Source organism: Oculina patagonica, chromosome 4, assembly GCF_052425735.1.
Source record: "Oculina patagonica isolate OP01 chromosome 4, crgOcupat, whole genome shotgun sequence".
In the NCBI taxonomy this organism is placed as follows: Eukaryota; Metazoa; Cnidaria; class Anthozoa; order Scleractinia; family Oculinidae; genus Oculina; species Oculina patagonica.
Window position 1 is genome coordinate 44,538,341 of NC_135761.1, and position 24,056 is coordinate 44,562,396.

General features: G+C 40.8%; 2 protein-coding genes and 1 pseudogene across 3 annotated transcripts in view; 2 read left to right on the top strand and 1 right to left on the bottom strand.

The window, feature by feature from the left end:
• On the top strand, window positions 1–4,156 carry LOC144652652 (uncharacterized). Its single transcript, XM_078512732.1, has 5 exons — window positions 1–27; window positions 506–553; window positions 884–1,169; window positions 3,126–3,234; window positions 4,042–4,156. Coding segments are annotated over exons 2-5 (408 nt in total). The 5' UTR covers window positions 1–27; window positions 506–541; the 3' UTR covers window positions 4,043–4,156.
• The window catches only part of LOC144652674 (ATP-binding cassette sub-family C member 4-like), a 26,812-nt pseudogene continuing 5,834 nt past the window's right edge, over window positions 3,079–24,056 (bottom strand). The window contains exons 5-10 of the transcript XR_013570586.1: window positions 19,867–19,874; window positions 9,634–10,709; window positions 8,635–9,205; window positions 7,078–7,214; window positions 5,586–5,947; window positions 3,079–5,358 (exon numbers count right to left, since the gene is read on the bottom strand). The product of XR_013570586.1 is annotated as an ATP-binding cassette sub-family C member 4-like (transcript). The remainder of the gene's footprint in view (window positions 5,359–5,585; window positions 5,948–7,077; window positions 7,215–8,634; window positions 9,206–9,633; window positions 10,710–19,866; window positions 19,875–24,056) is intronic.
• Window positions 10,849–23,370, top strand: LOC144652611 (uncharacterized). The gene is made up of 2 exons (XM_078512686.1): window positions 10,849–11,960; window positions 22,888–23,370. Exon 1 carries the CDS (start codon window positions 10,937–10,939, stop codon window positions 11,822–11,824), a length of 888 nt encoding a protein of 295 aa, XP_078368812.1. The 5' UTR covers window positions 10,849–10,936; the 3' UTR covers window positions 11,825–11,960; window positions 22,888–23,370.

Genomic DNA, 24,056 nt, shown 5'->3' on the forward strand with positions numbered 1-24,056 from the left:
CTTCCTAAAAGGCAAGAGCTGCAAATCGTAAGTATTAATAGTTTTAAATATTTTCATTTGCCGAATTTTTTTTAAATTACCCTTTCGGTTCATTATAGTTTACTGTTTTAAAGAACTTTTCGTTCTAAAACAATGCAATTTTAATCACTAAAACTGCGCGGAGGCTCATATCTTTATATAAATATTTGTTACCCTTTGATTAGGGCAATAAAGTTTTGATGCATTAACTGTCTTGAAACTATATATTTCTTTAAATTGTTTGCACAATTGCTGTCGTGGTTTAAACAGTATTTAGTCGCATGGCTCTTTCTTTTGTTTATTGGAATCGTATTACAGTAACATGCGATGTAATACATTTGCCTTTCTGCGCAGGAATATTAAATGAGAAGATCTAAAACGATCTAAAATGGAACTATCACGTGTTATATATTCCCAGCAATGTCTCGAGCAACTGAAGAGGGAAGCCAAGGAACTCATAACTTTAATTTTGTCTATTTACTTTCAGTACGTCTACAGCAAAAGAGGACTGAATTTTGTTAAAATGGCTCTTAAGGTAAGTTAGCTTTTTATGCCAATTGGCTTGAAATGGGCTTGACAAAAGAAAATGAAATTGGCTACAGCGCTTGACAAAAGTTCCCTTTTTTAAATGTTCTACAAATGGCAGATAACAAGGAGAACCATTTGGAGTTTTGAGTTATAGTAAATCTAAAACTGCTACTTACTAACTGTAATTAACTCGACTTTCTATGGTGGCTTTGTTAAGTACGTGCGGTATTGTGGTAAAATGCACAGTCGCCATCTTTCTACCTGCGGTAGATTACGTACGTTATGAATAAAATTGCCTATGATTTTAACGTCTCTTGCTTTCCCTGTTTTTCCTCAGTGCGCATTGTTTTTGTGTGGTTTTCTCGTTAGCCTTTCATCAGTTATCAGCATCAGGTGCCTTGTCAAGTATTGCGTTAATAACTATTGTTTTGATCCTGAGATCGTGCAGTGTCCCAATAGCGACGACAAGTGTAGGACCCTAACTTATAACAGGTTTGGACTTGCTGTTTATCGTACCTGCTCACATCGATGCGACGAACAAGTTTGCACACACCTGGAAAGTACTGCCGGTGTTACGAACTGTACTGTGACATGTTGCAATACTGATTTATGCAATAACCCCGGTGAGTACAAGTTTGCATTGCACGTATGACTGTTACATAACAATTGTCAAGTACTTTTGAACGAGAGGGCGGGGGGCAGGGGTGGAAGCAACTTCCAAAGCATTATCTTACATGAAATCTGAATAATGTTCTCACGACTTGCAAAGAAATCACTAGCCGGGGGCGGTAGTAAGCGGATACCTTAAAGCCGCATAAGCGGATCCTCTCTTCCTGAGCTTTGCCAAAAATTTCAACAATAACAACATGGCAGCCAGTGGGAGCGCTCGATTTGGTACCTTATTTTTAGCAGTTGAAGAGTTTTCTCAGTTGTGTCATTAAAGCGGGGAGTATTTCTTCCGCAAGGTTCTTGTTGTCAGCACGTGGTTGCTGTTGTGAAATCAAACCACGGCGTAAATGGAAAATGAAAAGGTGGCCATCGAAATTGCAACACGGGTTGTAAATCGTTGTACATTCCTTTGCATAATCCATTACCCGCTGGTAGTTTTAAGAGATAGAGGATAAATCTGATACCGAGCAAATGCATTGTGTCTATAATACAGGCAACAAATGCAAGGAGTTGTTGGTGTATTTAAAATTTTTCAAAATAATTCTATATCATCTTCACATCAAGGTGACAAACAGATAGCTTAGATTTGACTACTGAAGGATGGTACATTAGCATTAACATACACATGAAAATACAAAACAGAGACGAAAATGTCAAGATAATAGGCATAGTTCAGCGATGAAAATTGGAATCTATTACTATACAAAGAAGACTGCCTTGTCAAATTAAGCGTCCAGCACCATCTTTGAACAACGGCTTAAAAGCGAGCAGGGAACTATGCCAATCCTTCAGTATTTAAATCTACCGGCCGTCGTACCGACTTTTTCATGTAATTTTCCGGAAACTTTGTCTAAGCAACTGATTAGTTTCAAGGAAAATGATAAACTATATTGTAAAGTGATTTAATAGGTTTTGCCCGATTTAATGCTTTGGCCCTATCCTACATTTGTGCTTTATTTATTTATTTATTTATTTATTTATTTATTTTGTTGTTGTTGCTGTTGTTTTTTGAAACTTTTCTGTGTGAATTTAATAGAATGAACCAATTCGCAGCATTTTAGCGAAGCTGTTTCATTTGGAATTATATAACAAACAGCACTCGTCTGTCTTGCTTACCACATCGATCGACTCAATATTGAAATTGAATGGCGCGTATACAAACAAGATTCTGCAACACAATCTTGCTAGGTTCATTACCAAACAATTGAAACTAGGCACAGGGGGCCCTCACATCAGATAATAGGATGATGAATTTGACCTGCTGTTGTCGCGTCTTTTGTTTTGAAGCAGCCACTTTTTGAATTATAAATGCGCTTTCTGCTCGTAGGTGTTCTGGAACTGCGTTACTTGTCACCGGTTATGATACGAGATTCCAGTTCTGTTCACCTCAAGTGACAGAGACATGCGACCACGGAAAGCTGCGAGTTTCAATCCTTGTCACTATATTGAACTCGTGGAGATTGGATGTCGTCCCAAGAATAAATTTCCGAAGTATTTTGGTTGTCCCTTTGCGATTCCAGCCCTCCTAACGCCCTACCACGAGGCCGCATATTAAAAATTCAGAATGGTCGTTTCAAAACAAAATACGCATCAATAGCAGGCAATATTTTTTTCTTCATTCTGTTATCTGATGTGAACGCCCTCTGTGAATAGGCAAAACATCTTCAGTCTTATTTATTAAGAATTCATTTTTAATTAGTATTAATAAGTAAATTTAGATAGGTGCCTCCAGTTAGTTTCTTGTAAACTACAACGATAAACGCGTTGATTGATTTGATTTGATGAGGAAAACTATACAGTCTCGAGCACGGCCCTCAAGACTTCAGTACTCAAGACGTCGCGCCCAGTTTTTCAACACAGTTAGTGTTGTTTTGTATTTCAATGTGACTTACTATTAATGTTATGTACAGCTAATGACGAGGCAAGTACGCAAATTACTATCGTTGACAAGAAGAAAATCCGCAAGGAGATGAGAGAGATCAAGAAAATGTTGGACAAAATGGAAACTTCTCATCACTAGTAAGGTCCGGTGAGTTCTGATAATAATTTACAGCAAATAACAATAATAACAATTGTATCAGAGAAGGATGGCTGTGTGAAACTAGAGGTTTCTTTGAATACGTTATCCACACAAGGCATCCAGCAGAGGAATGTTTATTCAGTCGTTCATTTATTATTTCGTTTATCAACTTTAACTTTATTACTTTCGTTTATCAAACTTTTACTTTATTACTTTGTTATCTTATTCCCCGAAGTATTTGTGTTTCCGCAGTTGTTATTAATTCATTTTTTGTTATAGACCAAAATCTCCGTTTGGAAAGAATGGTCGCACTAAAGACGTTGGTTCTTCACTTTGTCCGAAACCATTTAATAAAGAAGGAAAACAAACATTAAGTTCATAGAGGGGTATAAGAGAGTTGAAGAGAAAACTGAATGAATGACAAAAACGCTTAAAATGTACATTCCGTGAGTTACATTAGGTCCTTCTCGCGATCTTCTTTATTCAGCAATATTTTATTCACACTCACTCGATTATTCAATCACCTAAACACCCAATGTTATTGCCAGATTGATTAATTTATTGACCATCAGTTATTTTTGATGATTTGCTTCTCGGTTTAGTTGGTTAGTAAGCGTTCTTTCTAAGTTTTTGGCTAGTTTGCCGTTGTTCACTGTTTTTTTTTTCCTTCTCTTTTTTTGTTATCCGTAAACAGGATTACCAAAGAAAGTCAGTTAAATTAGTAAAAAGCGTGTTCGAAAATGATTTGATTATACTGCAAATGTATGGCGAGCAAATGATATACTGACGTTTATTTCTTTTGTCAGGTGAGGAGCCAGACTACTCTGGACAAAACCAAAATAGCAGCCGGAAAAAGAAAAATCACCTACACTTATTGATAACTTTGCGTAAATGTAACTTAAATGAAGGAAATACAATAAAATACAGGTTATGTCCTTTTGCTGTGTGTCCTTACTTGCTTATCGTTCTTTGTTTTTGGCCTTTTTACATTTGTTTCTGCCTCAGCTTCAGTTCTGTCTTTCAACCTTTATTATTCCTTCCTCTCTTCCTCTCTCCCTAGCATACCTTATCCCTTTTATCCATTTCTATAATGTTTCATTTCATCCCTTCTTTTCTCTCCCGCTCTCATTCATTCTCTCATTCTTCTCTATTATCCTCGTTTTTACTCTCTTTCCAAAAACATACTATGCAATAATGGCGAGAAGTATTCATCTTTAAATTTAATCCGCAATCAGTCGTAAAATATATATGACATCCTAACATTTCCACTTTCAAAAATAAATACTCTTAATCATTACACAATTGTATAACGTTTTGCTAAAAAAAAAATATAGCCATCAAAAACTGTTTACCGTGTAAATATCAAAGCTGGTAGACACATGACACTACCATCAAATGTTTCAGCTAAATTTAGTGGTTGTACCATAAATTGCTTTTCTTTAATAACAGGTCTTCAGATGTACGAGTGTTTGCTTGATACTTTTATCACACCGGTTTTTTCATTACTTCACAATGTTTACGCTATTTCGAGTAGCAAGCTTAACGAATTGAAACATGGTATGCGGTTTTCAGTGTTCTTCACTAAGGCTCTGGCTTTTCACCATTTCAGAAAACAGTCCACCTTTTTTTATCAACACCTCAGGTTTCTCAAACTCCGCCACACGTCCGCCATCAAGAACCAGCACCTTATCATAGTCCATGATGGTGTTGAGTCGACGAGCAATGGTCAGCACCGTAGAATCCTTGAATTTGTCACGAATGACTTCCTGGATCAGACGATCAGTCTTGAAATCCACATTAGCAGTGGCTTCATCCATGATGATGATGTTGCTTTTCAGTACCAATGCCCGAGCCAAACATAACAACTGCCTCTCGCCAACGCTCAAGTTTGTTCCAGACTCTCTTAGTTTAAATTGTAGTTGTCCTGGAAGATCTTTAACAATGACCTTTAACTGCACCTCTTCCAAAGCTTCCCAGAGTTCGTGATCGTGATGTTGCGAAAATGGATCGAAGTTCCTTCTCAGAGTACCTCCAAAAAGAACTGGATCCTGAGTTATAACGGCCATGGACTTGCGGGCATCTTGAAGGTTGATAGATGCAATATCAACACCATCGATTAACACCTGAAAAATGGACGGTTGATTCAAGGTTAGCTCTAATCTAACGTGATGAGAGCAATCTGGCCGAAAACTGCGATTGCTTTGTCAGTTGTCATTTATTGTACAAAACTGTCTGAACACTGTTATTGTTAATAATTTGCGGTGCAAATAAGTCTCCCCGAAACAAGTCAAAACAGAGCACTGAATCCCTTATAAGAGAGAAGAATTGTGACAAGAAACACTTTATTCACCTTTCCTGAGGGTTCTGGCATACGAAACAGAGCAGATACCAATGATGACTTTCCAGCACCGGTGCGACCAACAACTCCAATCTTCTCTTTACTAGGAACACAAAAGCTGATGTTCTTTAAGATTTGGGGACCTCCTTTAAAGTAAACCAATGAAAGGTCCTGCATGACTAAGCTTCCTTCATTGGGCCAGGACTCTGGAGGACGGGTTTCATTGCTGTAGCCAGGCTCGGAATCTATTTCAGTATACGTCATTACACGTTCCACCGACGTCATGACGTTTTCCACATCTGAGGTCAATCGCACGGTATATTGAGTTAGGTCCAATGCTTGTAGTGCGTAGGTAAGAGCGAGGCCTGCTAAAGCTATTAAAAAAGATCAGTAACTTCGTCACCTTTTGTAACAACATGCATGTTGTAGTTGCCACACTAGACCGTTTAAACTTTAGGTGGTATTTAACAAGTTTTCAGTTTGTTTGTTTTTTCGCACAAACTTTAATCCCACGGAGAAATTGTTCCACCTGTTATCTAGTTTCCCAAGATATCAGAACTTTTAAACGACTTAACTACCTCCGTCAATTACTTGTTTCACAGTATACTGATTCCAGCTATTCGGCTGTAATAAACTCGCATATATTTACATAGCACGACGGTGGTTTAGGGAAAATACCGGCCAGCTCATACCCGGACAAAAATACAGCAACAGTGGACTGCAAATTAAGCATTATGTCCTGTTTGGTTCACTTATTAAGCCATTGGCTTTTTTAAGTTAGCGATTTTCACTGGGCAGAAGCATCTTACTACATGACTAAAATAGATTAGAGAGCCTAGAACAAATTATATAACCATTCAGTTTTATGGCCGGTTTAACAGGGTGGCATTTTTACAGCTCTTTTTCAAATATGAAGTCGTGTAATAAATCTCTTATCAACCAAGCCCGCTCGAGACCGTACGGTTAGAATAACAGCCTTTAGTTGTGCCTGTACGGACCTAGCTGCGCTCCATCCGTTCTGCCAAGATCTGTATTGGGCCAATGTTTAGTATGTTCTGTTCATACAGCCATCTTTAACAATTACACTACGAGCCCGAGTTTTCTATGAGCAAATAGTCAACGAGGCGCAGCCGAGTTGACTATCGCTCATAGAAAACGACGGCGAATAGTCTAATTGTTTTAGTAGAAACTCTAAAGGATTGCAGTCCAAAACCTACAATATTGTGCACTTTGAAGACAAAAATCAAGAAAATTTACCACTTAAAGAGCTACTCGCGCGCGCGACTGTTTTCTATCGGCGAATAGAAAACAGTGGGAGAACCAATCAGATTCGCGGATTTCCAATAGAACACACCTGAGTTTCTACTAAATTTTGTTATTTGTTTATCACGGGGCCAATAGTAAAACGTTTTAGCTTCCTCCAGAATGTTACATTTCTCAGTTGTAATGAAACTGTCTCGTAGTACCCAACCTGTATGACTAGAGTTTACCCTCACTAACTCACCAGGATTTTCTGTGACCAAGATGGCAGCCACAGCAACAACTAGAACAAATACACCAGAAAATAAATCCAGGCGGAATCCTAACCAGCGGTTACAGGACACCAGCATAAAAAAGGCTAGTGTGTTTTCGTTCTGATACCTAAAAAAATCAATATGTCAGAGGCCTATTTTCAACTCCACCTTGGAGACCCGGCGTTTATTCGGTACCCGGCGTTAAATCGAGAAAATACGGTATGTGTGCTCAATAGAGGTAGATAACTTCACGGTTATGTATATCATCTTAAAGAGGCTCACAATAGTTTTACGGTCGCCTGAGGCCTGGGTCCAAACCTCGCGAATCACGCGCGGCGCTCGCGGGATTTTTAGCCATGAAGAAGAAAAACAAACATGGCGGCGCGTTAATTTTTTTGTCGAAGTCTATTTTTGTCCAGTTTTCAGAGAAAATCGCGTTTTCACGACATTTTTAGCCGCACAAAGTCTTTATTGTTACTATTAGCTGACGAAAAAAGGTTTGCCGATCAGCATACATAGTGCCGAGGAGAAAATTTTATGTACGCGCTGCGATCGATCGTGTAGATCCCGGAGGGGACTTCCAACCAAAGTTACGAAATTCCCGTTCGAAGCTCCATGATGGTTCTTATTTACACCCATATACTGTTGCTATGGTAACAGGTGATGACGTCATATGATTATATTTTGGTTCCCTGACGATCGAGCTAGTAGCTATTCCCAAGAAATTGTAAAAAGAAATGTTATTTTGTTTTATTGAATCCCTTAAATGTAGAAGTGCTAGAAAACCTTAAAACTATTGTGAGCCTCCTTAAGCACTATTCAAGGAAAAACTGAGAAATATTAAGGCTTCAACGTTATTCGCATCCCTGACCATCTTTGCGACTCGGGTGACATCCTAGTTGTGAGAATTGAAAGGAAGTGTTACGATGTTCCGCCTGACTGTGAACAGTAAAGGAAAGTAAAGAATTATATGTCCCATCCCTTTTGAGGCTCGTCACTCGACGCATCTATGTACTTAGCGTTGGATTTTCCGTTTAATTTTTTTTATTTTTCAAACTGACTTCAAGCAGTCTACGGATATTTTTTTCACCCCATCTACAATGACCATGCAAAATGATCAAAAATAGAAAGAAAATAAACAATTCTTGTTGGAAACGTTGCTGAAAGGATATAAAAAGGACGGGGCGGGGGTTGTTTTCGGATTAGAAAAATTAATATGAAGCATCTTAGTGATGAAATCCAGTATTTTGTAATTACAATCATCAAAGGGTAACAATCGACAGATGGGGACAAAAAATCAGCATGTAGCTAGCGACGGCAAACTTTAATATTTATTCTTCCCTAGTTGTGACATACTGCAAAGGATTTAATTTTGATTACGAGGGAGTAAAGGAGCTCATATTTTTCCAAAACGTTTTTGCTAAATACGTGCTAATTACCTGCAGTGCAATGGTGACTATCGTATAAGTTGTGTCAAAGGTTAAAGATAGGGCAAGGCTTTTACGTCAAATCACGTACGTTTCCTAATGGATAAGTTTGCTACTAACCTGTGAAGCCTATCTAGGAAAGTCCTACTCATGTTTGACGTGTGCACGATTTCAAGTCCATTTGCTGTTTCCGTGATGTGTGAGTACACAGGGCTGCATTTGATGGCCTCAATCCTCTTCAGCTCTCTGGAAGATTTCAGGTAATAACGTGCGTAGTAAACGAATATGCCAATCATAGGAATGAGGGCCAAGAAGAGCCAGTAATTAGTGGCAGCCGGAACCAATACGACGCAAAGCGAGAAAAGACCAATGATGGAAGCTTGTAAGAAGACAGGCGGCAGAACATCATCCATACAGCCGACATCTTTGGAAAATCGATTCAAGATACGCCCGGCCGGGTTTGTGTCGAAAAACAACACGGGGGCTTTCATGGTCGTCAGAGTTATTTTATTATGAAGGTTTTCAGCCGATTTCAGAAGGAAGAAGTAAAAGAAATACGACGAGGCTGTCATGACAAGAAACGATAAAGCCACCAGACATGCGTGAATGACATGAGTGCCGGGTTCTTTCTGTTCGTCACGTGACATCTGCGCCATTCTAGACAACCACCAGTTTGGGGCTATGAGGCAAACTGAAAAAGGCGGTAAACAAACGCTGAAACTATTTTATGGTGAATTAAAAAGACAGTTACTGGATGTTTATTCCAGCAGACTTCTTTAGACATCAACTAAACAGACGGAGACTGCATTCTCTACTGACCATGCGAATTCCCATGTGTTTTTCGTAAAGTATTTACATTCTTGAGATAAGTTCTAGTGTTGAAGAAGACGTTTTAGATTGCGTTAGCTTACTTTACCCTTAGCGACAAAAGTATATATGTTTTTGTTTGTTTTAATACTACGGTATGATTGCTTGGAAATAGTACAAATTTAGTAAAATCTGGTGACTGTATTTTCAATACCCAATGGACCCAAAAAAAAAATGTCAAAAAAGAAAAAAAACATGATTACGGATTTACGTACACATCACCATCATCATCAAGTATTGAATAGTTATTACCTTGAGCCAATGTTGACATAATTGCGAGCAATATTATAAAAGGAACATGCAGTCCTTCCTTAAAATAATCCCAGTAGAGCCGCCATGTCACAGTACCAGCCACATTACTTTCCAGCTCTTCTTTAAGATCAAGGACTTGTAGGCGATCACTCTCGGGCACGTCATGTGTACTTGGGAGAACCGCAACATAAGAATTGTCAACGCTATTATCTCCCTGTGTGAGTGTGGGTAACTCTAGATCGCCTACAAATGCCTCGTTAACTCTTCCTGCTGCTTGTTCCGAGGGGATTGAACGTCCGTGTGTCACCTCCATGTTCTGTGTGCTATTCAATTCATAAACACTTGTACAGTGTGTAGTCTCAGGCTCCTCGCCATTAAGACGTTCAGACATTTCCAACATTCCCAGAAATGCACCCTGCTCTTTAAGCTGCGTGTACTCTCCCAGATGAATGATTGAACCCTTTTCCATCACAGCTATGCGATCCACGTCTTTCAAATATTGTAGCTGGTGGGTGACAAGCAAGCGAATGCGACCCGATAAATGGCCGAAAATGCAACTGTGGAAGAGATCCCGTCCTACGTTAGTGTCGACTGCACTCAGTGGATCGTCCAGAAGATAAATATCAGCCTCTGAATACACTGCACGAGCTAAACCCACACGTGCTTTTTGGCCTCCACTGAGGGTCACTCCACGCTGCCCGATCTCTGTGAGGTCGCCATTGGAGAAGTCTGCCAAGTCTTTAGTCAAACCGCACACCTCAACAACACGTTGCAATTTTTCCTGGTTAAATGGCAGGCCAAACAAAATGTTCTCCCTTATAGTCCCAGAAAACACCCAGGGTATTTGAGGAACATAGGCAACTTTTCCTCGATGTGATATCACTCCATTACACAGAGGTAGTTCTCCAAGGATAGTTGTTAACAGGGAGGATTTTCCACTTCCCACTGAACCTGTTACTGCTAACATGTCACCATCAAAAACATTGAAAGTAATACCACTCAAGGTCTCAGTGAGATCCTGGCTCCAAGAACAAGATGCGTCAGATATTGAGAGATAAGGCGTTTTTGAGCTCTCGCTTTTCGTTTCTTCACTGGTTAATTTGGCAGTTACTTTGCCTACTGATGTCTTCAATTGAACCTCGCGAAATATGCTAGAGAAAATAATGAGAATGAGAATGATAATCAAGAATGAGCATGTGCGTGGTTGAGGGAAGACGTGTTTTTTGAGCAGCGTAACCTTCCCCGTCCTCAACGACCGAAAACGGGTCAGAAACAAAAACTTTAAATGTTAGAAAAGGTTTAAATGTCAGACAAAGCAAAAAAGAACAAGCGAGGCGACCGAGGATCCCTAGACGACGAAAACATCGAGCCAAAGCGCCAACAAACCGAAGAAGCGCTTAACGACATGGCGGCCAACACTGAGGCGACATGGGCAAGCGATAAAGAGCCAACTTTGACGGAAATCAAAGATATACTGGTGGGCCTTCAAAAATCAGTCTCCAAAATACTGATAGAAAACCAGTCCCTCAAAGAAGAACTGTCGCATCTAAGGGCATCAGTTAATTCACAGGGACGCGACTTCGATAAAGTTAAAGTCACCTTAGACCGCGTAACGAAAGAAAATCAATCGCTTAAAGTCCAGCTACACCACACTACGGAAAAATTAAACAAACAAGTGGAGGAAACAGATAAACTGTGGTTTTCTCACGATGATCTCGAACAGTATTCGAGAAAAAATTCATTGGAAATCGACGGTGTACCTGAAGAATGCTACACGTCCACGGAAGAAGTGGTCTTAAAAGTGGGAAATGCGCTCAACGTCGAAATATCACCTCAAGACATTGAGATTTCGCATAGAATAAATCGCCGTGGCAGCAAGCCGATCTTAGTGAAGTTTATAAGCCACAAAGTGAAGACACGTTTGTATAAAGAAAGAGTTAAACTGAAAAACGTTAACTTGAAAGATCTATTCCCGAGCTATGCCAGTGCGGCGAGAGGCGAGAGCACTAGAATCTTCATAAATGAAAATTTGACCAACTATAGACGATTCCTCGTCGGAACGGCGAACAAGATGAAACGTGATGGAATCTTTGTGAGTGTATGGACAATCGATGGTAAGATTTTTGCAAAAACTTCGCCGGATGGTAGCCCTATCAAAATCCGCTGCGAGGAGGACCTTGAGGCAATTTAATCTGTCTTCGTCATGGAAAACTTTCAAAATTAACTTGTGTTTACGAGTTTTTGAACTATTTAATATCAGTCAATTAGACACTGAACTTACTCGTTGTACATTCTAAAAAGGATGGGGACAGGCTTAGGTGAAGGAGGTAAGAGGCTCACAGTAGACTTTTTTTATTACTCCATTTTCTATATAAGGTATATAGAAATAATTATTATTATTTTCCCCGTGTTTTTTTTATTGTCCTTGTGATCGGTTTTTGTTATTGTCGTTTTTGTAAACATGTGTAGCAAGCCAGTATGCAGAATCACTCCTTCAGTTAGTAAAAAAGCCACCTTTAAAAGAAAAACCAAAAAAGTGTTTGTACCAAGGTTTCAAAGGTTTAAAAAAAAAATATTGGGCTAAATTGCAGAATACCCCGCAACTAAAGCTGTTCCGCGTAGCCACCGAAAATGGCTACGCGGACCGTCCGATCAAACGCTACTGGGAACGAAAGTAGTTTGTAAGAATAATTTTCTCACTCGTCAACGTGTTTTTAATCGCTGACTAAATTTTTGTCGGGTGTATTTCGCGGTGAGGTCCACTTTAGTTTGCTTGCGGTTAGTTCCACTCTGGTTTGCTTGCGGTTAGTTCCACTCTGGTTTGCTTGCGGTTAGTTCCACTCTGGTTTGCTTGCGGTTAGTTCCACTCTGGTTTGCTTGCGGTTAGCTTTTATTTGTTTGTAAGGGAAGCACACTAAAACTAACTAAAGCCGTTTGTTCGAAGGTCGAAAGCTATTGCCGTTCAACAACATTCATTTTATACGAAACAGGACGAGGTAAGATTTTGACAATTATCGATTCACTGTGTTATTAATTTTGTAGTTTCTCGTTGTTCGTCACAATTTCGAAACACAAATATTTTTATTTGCTTGATGGCATTGTTGGATCTTACATATTTCGCGCCCTTTCAGATCCCTTAGGAATTCTATTATATCATTAGCTTTTGTTTTTACTTTTATATTTAAATTCACGGCGTCGTTTAGTTAGTTTTCCGTCATAGTGTTGTACGAGCTGTAGCGCAGTTTTCTGCAGTTTTCGCCTGTCTTATACAGATAACCACTTTCGCGGCCACAGCGCCAAAAAAATTTTAAACCTCGCTAAATACCTCGCTAAAGACATCGCTTAAGACACTGAACTTCAATCTAAATATACTGTTTACCGTGTGAGAGTTTACTATTGTGTTGTTTACTGGTCGCGAGAATTTATTTCGCCTTATGGCAGCTACATAAGTTTAAAATTTTTGAGTTTACCTGGATACAATGGATGCCATCCAAGAAGTTCCCGATGATCCTGGCGTTCGTGCCAGCGCTCGCACGAGGGTGCCGAGTAAACATCTTGATCAGGAAGGCGTTCTCTTTGAGAAACTTCGTCGTCTCAAAAAGGAAAGATCTGGTTATCTTTCGGCTGTAACTTCGAAGAGGAACGAAATTGACGCGCTCTTATTATACGAGGAGAACATTCAGCTTGTGAAGGAGAAAATGCCTGGTTTTTTGGCTGCATTTGAAGCATTTAAGGAGGCTCATGTAACTTATTTGTCGAATCTTCAAGACGAGACAAGCGCGACAAGATGTCAGGAACAATTTGATTACGAGTCTTCGCAAGCAGACAACTTCTGTCAAAAGGTTCGAGAGTGGATTAGAAGTGTGGAATTTTCGCTAAGCTTAAACTCTGAAATCAACCCTGAGGACTCTGCGAGTCAGATCGCTTCTCGTACCTATTCTAAGTCTTCAGCAAGACAATCACGTCGTTCCAATCGTAGTGGTTCACAAAGAAGCAGTACCTCATCCTTAACGGTTGTACGAGCAAAGGAAATAGCTCGTATCGCGGAGCTGAAAGCAGAGGCAGCTGCGTTTAAGAAACGTCAAGCGTTAGAAGAACAAAGGTTTCGTTTGCAACAAGAGCAAGAGCGTTTAACACTGGAAACCGAAATCGCTAAGTCCGAAGCCAAACAACAAATTTTAGCCACAATCATGGAAGCCGACCCGCGTTCGTTTGTGCCGTGCCCGACAACTTTTGTGCCCAAAGTAAGCAAGGGAAATGTTCCAACACCGAGCGTCACAGGAAATAAGCCATTACCAGTCAAAGATGGCCGCCATTCTACCGTTGATCCGGAATTACCTGATCATGAATTGTTCAAACTTCCAGAATTACCTGACAAGAAAGCATGTCCCGCAGAATCTGAACACTCTGCGGCTTCATCGTCGCCGAGCTTGAGGGCTTTCAATGAAATGCTAGAGCTTCATCAGCACCAAAACGACCTTCAGCGGCAGCAGAATAAAATCGTGGAAATGCTGGCGACACAACAGAAGAAAAGTAATCTTCCCCAGCAGCGGGTTCCAGTTTTCGATGGTGATCCAATAGAGTACGGCCCGTTCGTCAGAGCATTTGAAAACATCATTGAGACTAAAACCTCAGATAGCAATGAAAGGCTATACTATCTCGAACAGTTTACCAGCGGCGATGTTAAAGAGCTTGTTCGTTCATGTCATTTTCTTCCACCAGACAAGGGTTACCAAGAAGCTCGACGGCTATTGAAAAAGAAGTTTGGTGACGATTATCGCGTCGTAACCGCCTATGAAAGCAAGGCACTGAATTGGCCTGAGGTGAAACCAGAGGACAGCACCTCCCTGAACAAATTTTCTATTTTCCTTATGAGGTGCAAAAACGCAATGGTAAGCAGCAAATACCTGTCAAAGCTCGAACAGCCTGATACCATTCAGAAGTTAATTATGAAGTTGCCCTTCAACTTAAGGAGAACATGGCGCCGTTTGGTAGACCGTATCATGGAAACTGAAGAGAGGAACGTTTCGTTTAGCGATCTTGCGGAGTTCGTTGAAAATGAAGCGAGAGTGAACGACAATCCCGTGTTTGGGAAAATTGTTGAAGATGCGAAACCTAAACAGAGCTCGCGAAGTAGTCGTCCGCCGAAGAAACCTGACGAGAAGAAGAAGAGTTTTGGTGCGCAAGTGAGTGGTGATAAGAACCCACCTGCTGGAGCGCAAATGAGTGATGTTCAGACCCCGCCTACTGGTGTGTCACCTCTTGGATCAGCCCCCTCAACTGTGGATGTCTTGTGTTCGTACTGTAACTCTGGGCACGCCTTAGACACCTGTGATGCCCTCAGGCGCCTCCCATATCAGGATCGAATTCAATTCCTCGTATCTAAGCACCTTTGTTTTGGTTGCTTGTCCGCTGACCATACAGCAAGAGCTTGCCCGGAAAAGAAAACATGTACGGTTGCTAACTGTGGCAAAAAGCATCTAACAATCCTTCACACGAACACTGCAAGTCGAAATCGACCGACTGATACTCCGTCTACAGGTACCTCGCCCACCGAGGAGTCTGCGCGCGTTCGTAACGCGATGATTAACCTACCCCGCTCGAAAATAGGCATGGCTGTTGTTCCAGTTAAGGTTTGGTCGAAGTCGACAAGAACACAAGTGATGACCTACGCCTTTTTGGACAGTGGTAGTTCCTCATCATTCTGTACAGAATCTTTGATGAAGCAGTTAGGAGTCAGTGGCTCGAGAACTCAGATTTCCTTGACAACGTTGGAAAAGAAGAACAGTCTTTTAGACAGCTTCGTTGTGAAAGATCTTGTCATTTCCGATCTGGATGAAAACGTCCTAATTGATTTGCCAGCACTCTACACGAGACCAGAAATACCTATTTCAAAAGGGGACATTCCTACTCAGCGTGACATTGACCAATGGCCGCACTTGTGCGGAGTACACCTACCTGAAGTTAATGCTGAAATCGGTCTTCTCATTGCCTGTGACGTCCCCACAGTCTTCGATCCTTTGGAAGTGAAGCACAGTGAAGATGGTGGCCCTTATGCCTCGCGAACGTGTATTGGATGGGTTGTGAACGGTCCTCTAGGGCGTTATCACGAAGGCCCGCATGCCACCAGTTTATTCATCAAAGCCGATCCTGAGTTTCATCAGATGGTGAGAAATTTCTACGATAGCGGTTTCAGTGAATCAAGCGCTGAGGACAAACCTGAAATGTCACAAGAAGAGATCCGTTTCATGTCCGAGCTGGAGAGTACCGTGGTCTTGAAAGATGGACACTACGAAATTGCGTTGCCTTTAAAAGATCGTAATGCACCACCACCTAACAACTACCCGCAAGCCATGCAGCGTGCTCTCTGGCTGAAAAAGAAGCTTCAACGCAATTGGAACTTGTACAACGATTACAAGGGGTTCATGGCGGACATTATAGACAAAGGATTCGCCCGCAAAATTCCAGCGGATCACCAGAAATCCAGTGACGTGAAATGGTACATACCGCACCACGGCGTTTACCACCCGCATAAGCCCGGGAAGATACGCGTGGTATTTGATTGTTCTGCCAAATATCAAGGCAAGTCGCTCAATGATCTGCTGCTCAATGGTCCGGATTTAACGAACACTCTATTTGGAGTCCTAATGAGATTTCGACAGGAGAGAATTGCACTTATGGCAGACATTGAATCGATGTTTTATCAAGTAAGAGTAGCTGAGGCGGATACTACGTATCTTCGCTTTCTTTGGTGGCCTGATGGCAACTTGGAAGGTGAGCTTGAAGAATACCAGATGGTTGTACACTTATTTGGAGCCGCCTCTTCTCCTGCATGCTCCAATTTTGCCCTGCGCAAAACTGCGGAAGACAACAGTGAACACTTTCCAGAGGAGGTAGTGAGCACAGTTAAGAACAACTTCTACGTAGACGACTGTCTTAAATCTTTACCATCAGTTGACGAGGCTTCACAGCACGCAAGTGACCTACGGTCTATGCTTTCAAGAGGCGGTTTTAGACTGACGAAATGGATAAGCAATAGTCGCCAAGTCCTGGAAACTATTCCCGAAGCTGAACGCGCCAAGGAAGTAAAAGCTCTTGACCTAAGCAAGGATGACCTTCCAGTTGAAAGGGCTCTTGGTGTCAAATGGTGTGTGGAAACAGACACCTTCGGTTTCAAAGTGGAGGTTAAGCACAAACCACCCACACGACGAGGCATTCTTTCAGTCGTCAGTTCTGTTTATGACCCCTTGGGTCTCGTTGCACCCTTCGTGTTACCAGCTAAACGGTTGCTTCAGGACCTTTGTCGCATCAAGCTAGAATGGGACGACCCAATTCCCTCAGAGCCTAAAGTTCGCTGGGAGCGTTGGATGGCGGATCTTCCCAAACTATCACAATTTTCTGTTGAGCGCTGTGTTAAGCCTGCTGGATTCGGTGTTATCTCATCAAGTCAGTTACACCATTTTTCAGATGCTTCCGAGGCCGGTTTTGGTTCAGTTTCTTATCTTCGTCTCACCAACGAACATGGCGATGTGCACTGCTCCTTCCTTTGTTCGAAATCACGTGTGGCACCTATTAAATCGATCACGATTCCACGCCTAGAGTTATCCGCCGCAACAGTCTCTGTCAAGCAAGACAAGGTCTTAAGGAGAGAATTAGAGATTCCAATCGACGCCCAGTCCGTTTTCTGGACAGATAGCACCGCAGTATTGCGCTATGTCAAGAACGAGACGAGACGGTATCACACCTTCGTGGCCAATCGGGTTGCTGTTATTCGCGATGGCTCTGAGCCTCATCAATGGAAGCATGTCAGTGGTGAAAAGAACCCTGCAGACGACGTTTCCCGCGGTTTGACAGCCGACGTCTTCCTTCGTCGAGAGCGATGGTTGACGGGGCCGGAATTTCTCTGGAAACCTGAGTACATGTGGCCAATGCAGTTGGAGGCGTTAAGCGTCATCCCCGACGAAGATCCGGAGGTGAAAACGGAAGTTAAAGTGTGCACTTCTTCTTTAAAGAAGCCGAGCAGCTCTCTCTCGGATTATTTCCAGAAATGTTCTTCTTGGAACCACCTTAAGAAGGCTGTCGCCTGGCTCATGCGTTACAGAGAAAACCTTCTAAATAGGAGTAAACACAACAAGTTGAATCACGATGTTCCCAAATACATCACCGTTGAAGAGATGGAGAGAGCAGAGCGAGAAATTCTAAGGCATGTTCAGAGAAGAGCCTTCCCCGAGGAGGTTAATCATCCCGAGAAACCAGTCAAGAAGAAAAGCCGCCTGTACAAGCTCGATCCGATCGTTGTTGATGGGCTCTTATGCGTTGGAGGCCGTTTGCGTAGAGCTTCTCTACCCTCAGAATCAAAGAATCAGATTATTCTCCCGAAAGAAGATCACACTACCAGATTGATAATCGACCACTATCACAGGATTTGCGGACACTCCGGCAGAGAACACGTCCTGGCCTTGGCTAGAGAGAGGTTTTGGATCACTCAAGGAAGTTCAACTGTGAAAAGTGTTCTAGCTGAGTGCGTGAGCTGCCGTCGTCGTCAAGCACCTCTATGTCAGCAGAAAATGGCCGACTTACCAGAATGCCGCGTTTTGCCTGACAAGCCACCCTTCACATCAGTCGGCGTAGACTATTTTGGGCCCTTCCAAGTCCGTCGTGGGCGTTGCCTCGTAAAGAGATATGGCGTAATCTTTACATGTCTAGCAATTCGAGCTGTACATATCGAGATAGCGCACAGCCTAAACACCGACTCGTTCCTGCTAGCCCTGCGGCGATTCATTACCAAGAGAGGCCAAGTGAAGGAAATTTATTCAGACAACGGGTCAAACTTCACCAGTGGTGAGCGAGAGCTGCGTGAAGCTATCTCAGAATGGAATCAGGAAAAGATCCACAATTCTCTGTTGCAGGAGAGCATCAAGTGGTCCTTTAGCCCACCGTATGGATCTCACTTTGGGGGCATTTGGGAGAGATGCATTCGAACCATTCGGAAGATCCTTCGAGCCTTGCTACGAGAGCAGATCACTGATGATGAAAGTTTAGCCACTTTAATGTGCGAAGTCGAAAGCATCATGAATAGTCGACCCATCACGACTGTGTCCAGTGATCCAAATGACTTGGAGCCTTTGACGCCCAACCACCTCTTGCTGCTCAAATCAGAAATCCCTTTACCTCCTGGTTTATTCAAGAAAGAAGATTTGCTTTCGCGCCGTCGGTGGAAACAAGTCCAGTATTTGGCTGATATTTTTTGGAGAAGATGGAGCAAGGAATATCTTCCCCTTCTACAACTTAGACAGAAGTGGGTGCACCCTAAAAGGAATTTGGCTGTTGGTGATGTTGTTTTGGTTGCAACGGAAGCATCGCATCGCAATTCCTGGCCGCTAGGAAGAGTCGTCGAAACCTTCCCAGATAAAAGAGGTTTTGTTCGCCGAGTCAAAGTCCGCACCAAGTCAGCTGTTTACGAAAGGCCTGTTGACAAGCTCTGCCTTCTTATTGAAGGAGAATGTAAAGAGGACATAGACACTAAAGATTAAGAGACATTTAATAAACATTTACTCAGTTCTTTATACGCATTTGCATTGCGTGACTATTTTTGCATCGTTATCAGATGGTGTTAAGATCCAAGCGTATATTTAAGTGACTCGTATTATCTCGCACTTAGGGGCCGGGATGTTGGATCTTACATATTTCGCGCCCTTTCAGATCCCTTAGGAATTCTATTATATCATTAGCTTTTGTTTTTACTTTTATATTTAAATTCACGGCGTCGTTTAGTTAGTTTTCCGTCATAGTGTTGTACGAGCTGTAGCGCAGTTTTCTGCAGTTTTCGCCTGTCTTATACAGATAACCACTTTCGCGGCCACAGCGCCAAAAAAATTTTAAACCTCGCTAAATACCTCGCTAAAGACATCGCTTAAGACACTGAACTTCAATCTAAATATACTGTTTACCGTGTGAGAGTTTACTATTGTGTTGTTTACTGGTCGCGAGAATTTATTTCGCCTTATGGCAGCTACAGGCATAGACAAACGTTCGTGAGTGATTTTCGAATGTCATGAATAAATTTCGACTGCGTAGACGCGTAGCCACTTCCTAGTAAACTTCGAGAGCTATGAATAAATTTCGACTGCGTAGACGCGTAGACGCGTAGCCACTTTCCTGGTAAACTTCGAGAGCTATGAATAAATTTCGACCGCGTAGACGCGTAGACGCGTAGCCACTTTCCTAGTAAACTTCGAGAGCTATGAATAAATTTTGTCGGCGTATACGCGTAGCCGAGTAGCTGGCTGCACAGTGTAGCTAGAAATGCGGGGTATTCTGCAATTGCTCCAAATATTGCGTTGCGAAAAAGATCTCGGCTGGAACTGTCAACAAAGATTGGGATGTCAGCCAGAAATTTGCAATGGAAATTTAAAACACAGAAATGTCACGTAAATTTAAAATCATTTCTCTAAATGTGAGAGGATTACGAAATCAGAACAAAAGAGGAGCGATATTTTCCTATTTGAAATCACAAAAGGCAACCTTGTATTGTCTTCAGGAAACTTACTCTCAATCTAATGATGAACAGGTGTGGTCCCTGGAGTGGGGCGGACAAATGATTTTTTCTCACGGGACTGCACACTCAAAAGGTGTGTGCATGTTACTAAATCCCAATTCAACCTTTCAGCTTTGCAATATCCAAACCGATCCTCAGGGGCGATATATAATTGCAAAAATTACAATCGACGAGCTGCCCTTTTTGTCGTTAATATTTATGCTCCGAATGACTACCGCGAACAAGAAATGTTCATTCAAAATTTAACCGAATACATTATATCAAAGTCAGATACCTCTAGACTTATTGCCTCCGGCGATTGGAATGTTGCTCTTAATCAAACAGATAAACGCGGTGGCCTACCATGGAAAGCAACAGCTTACAGAAATGCCGTTGTTGATCTTATGGACGAACTTAATCTAATTGACATATATCGACATTTACATCCGAATGCTAAAACATTTACATATGAATCAAAACCTTTAAAGTTAAAATCAAGAATCGATTTTTTCCTTGTCTCTCATGCGTTATCTCTCGATGTGCTCAAATCCGAAACCCGCACGTCCATTGCTCCCGACCATAAATCAATATTTCTATGCTTAGAAATCAAAAGTGATTTCAAAAGAGGACCCGGTTTGTGGAAATTTAACAACACTCTGTTAGAAGACGAAAGCTATAAAGTACTTATCGAATTTAAATATCCGCTGATACAAGCAAAATACTCTGAGCTTTCAGACAAGCAATTATTATGGGAACTAATAAAAATGGAGCTCCGCTCCACAACCATTAAATATTCAAAACAAAAAAGAAGTGAACTGAAGACCAAAGAGCAATCTCTTCAGAAAGAATTACAAGAACTTGACTTTAAAATTTGCAACGGCGATGTGCTAGATGAGGTCATACTTGACAGATACGAAACCGCTAAAGAAGAATTGAAAAAAATTCACGAATCCAGAGGAAAAGAGGCTATGTTTAGATCAAAAACAAAATGGTTGGAACATGGTGAAAAACCAACCAAATATTTTTATAATTTAGAGAAGACTAATTATGATAAAAAATGTATCCGCGAGATTAAATTAGAAAATGAGGAGATCACTTCGAATTTCACGATGATAAACAAGGAAATCGAAAACTTCTATAAAAATATGTATACTTCAAAGGTTGATAATATACAAACATCGCAGCCAAGTAAAGGTTTCAGTGATTACATCAAGGATATCAATACACCCCGATTGAGCAAGGAAGAACAAGAGGATCTGGATCAAAGTTTATCATGTCAAGAACTAAAAGATGCACTGAACTGTTTTGCTGAAAACAAAACTCCAGGTGAAGATGGCTTCACAAAAGAATTTTACGTCGCTTTCTTTGACCTTCTATGGGGCGACCTTCTTAATTCGTATAACGAAGCTTTCAGTAAAGGCATACTATCCATCTCCCAGAGAAGAGGGACAATAACACTCCTTCCTAAAGGTGATACTTACCTGACAGATCTGACAAACTGGCGACCTATATCTCTTCTAAACATCGACTACAAAATTCTGACTAAGATTCTGGCATTGAGACTAGAAAAATATTTACCCAAGTTGATTCATGGCGACCAAACGGGATTCGTTAAAGGGAGATACATAGGTCAAAATATAAGACTCATGAGTGACTTAATGGAAGACCTAGATCAAAAGAATCTATCTGGAATTTTTCTATTTATCGATTTTGAAAAGGCTTTCGACACTTTAGAATGGAGTTTTATTCTGGATACTCTTAAAGTTTTTAACTTCGGTTCAAACTTCATCAAATGGTTCTCTACTATTTATAATGGCTCTCAAAGCGCCGTATTGAATGGTGGCTACCTGACAAATTACTTTGAAATATCTAGGGGGGTAAGACAGGGCTGTCCTCTTAGTCCTTTTCTTTTTATTCTTGCGGTTGAGTTATTAGGTTTAAAGATCCGTCAAGACCCAACTTGCACAGGCATACTACTTCCAAATAATACGGTTGCAAAAATTTCACAGTTTGCGGATGACACAACTATTATTGCCGACAATACGACTTCTTTTAAGTCTTGCTTACAAATTTTAAATTGGTTCGGGTCCCTCTCTAGACTTAAATTAAATAAAAAGAAAACTCAAGCAATGTGGCTAGGATCTATGAAACAAAGTAACTTAAAGATTCTTGATTTTAGAACTACCAAGGATCCGATTAAAGTTCTCGGAGCCTTTTTATCGTACAATCAAGGAAAGAACATCGAAGCTAATTTTTTCGCAAAAATCCGGAAAATGAAAACCAAATTGAACTTGTGGCTATCAAGAGATCTTACCCTTTATGGAAAGTCGCTTCTAGCTAAATCGCTAGGTGTCTCTCAACTTATATATGCAGCATCTATGCTTTCTGTCCCAGGGAACGTCATCAAAATGGTTCAGTCTCAGTTATTCTCTTTTTTGTGGAACAACAAAAAAGATAAAATCAAGAGAGCTGTCATGTACCAACCGCTTAAGCATGGAGGTGTAAATTTTGTCAACTTTGAAACTGTTGTTAAATCTTTACGCCTGGCCTGGATTAGCAGACTATTGAGTAACTCTGAAGATGTATGGAAAGCAATCCCAAATCACTACCTTTCACAATATGGGGGTTTGTCATTTCTTCTCCGGTGTAATTTTAATCCTGTCTCCATAGACAAAAAAATGCCGCTCTTTTACAGAGAACTTCTGTTTTACTTTCAGGAATTAAAACAAGGTAAAGGCCTTTTCCCGTATGGCGAATATATACTTTGGAATAACGAGACTATAACTATAGAAAATAAACCTTTATTTTGGAAAACCTGGTTTGACCAAGGGATTTACTTTGTACAAGACCTCTTAGACTCAAGCGGAAACTTCCTGTCTTTTAGCGAATTTCAAAATAAATTTCAGATTAAGACAAACTATTTACACTACTTTCAGTTAATTGCAGCAATTCCTTCAAATTTAAAAAAGAAAGCTAAAGACTATAAGCCGTCCTCAGATAGTCTGTATTCGACCATCATAGCTCTTTCTCCAGCTGGGTCGGAAATAACTTTAGATTTAGCAAACATGCGCTGCAAACACTACTATAAACTCTTCAATGAAAACTGCAACATTGTACCTACCGGTATCAAAAAATGGAAAGATAAGTTCCCTGAAGACTTTTCTGAATGGAAGAACAAATTTTCCTTCATCTATAGATCTTCACGAGTTAACAAGCTAAGGCAGTTTTCCTTCAAACTACTACATAGAATAATCGTTACAAAGAAAGAACTTAAAAACTATGGTCTAGCCGATAACGCAACATGCATTTTTTGTCAAAATCCCGATTCGATTGAACACGCTTTTTTAGATTGTAACATTACAACATCCTTTTGGTCGGACGCTTTTGCTTGGTTTAATCAAGCTCATAGCTCTGCTTTCTTTTTTTCGAGTAAACAGATAACTTTTAATGATATTACCGCTACTGCCGCATATCAGGTGTCTGATCCCCCAACAAAACACAGATTACACCTGTTCATCATTTACCTTAAACAGTATTTATATAACTGTAAAAGGCTTGAAAGAAAACCCCATCTTCAAGAGTTCAGAAGAAAAATGTTGCTGCAATGGAAAATAGAAAAATGCGCTCCTCCTTAACGTCTTTCCAGTGTGTCTGTTAACATGTACTGAATAATCAATATCCGTCAGAAAACTTAAATGTAAAGTCAAATTGTAATTAACGTCCCTTTCTTTTCAACTGTAACTTTTATCTTGACCTAGCCTGTAAACCTTGCTGTAATTTCTTTTTATTTAAGAAAGTAGTATTAGTTTCCTGTTAATCATCAGTGGTTTGTATTACATTGTTTGAATAAATGAATTAAAAAAAAAAAAAAAAAAAAAAAAAAAAC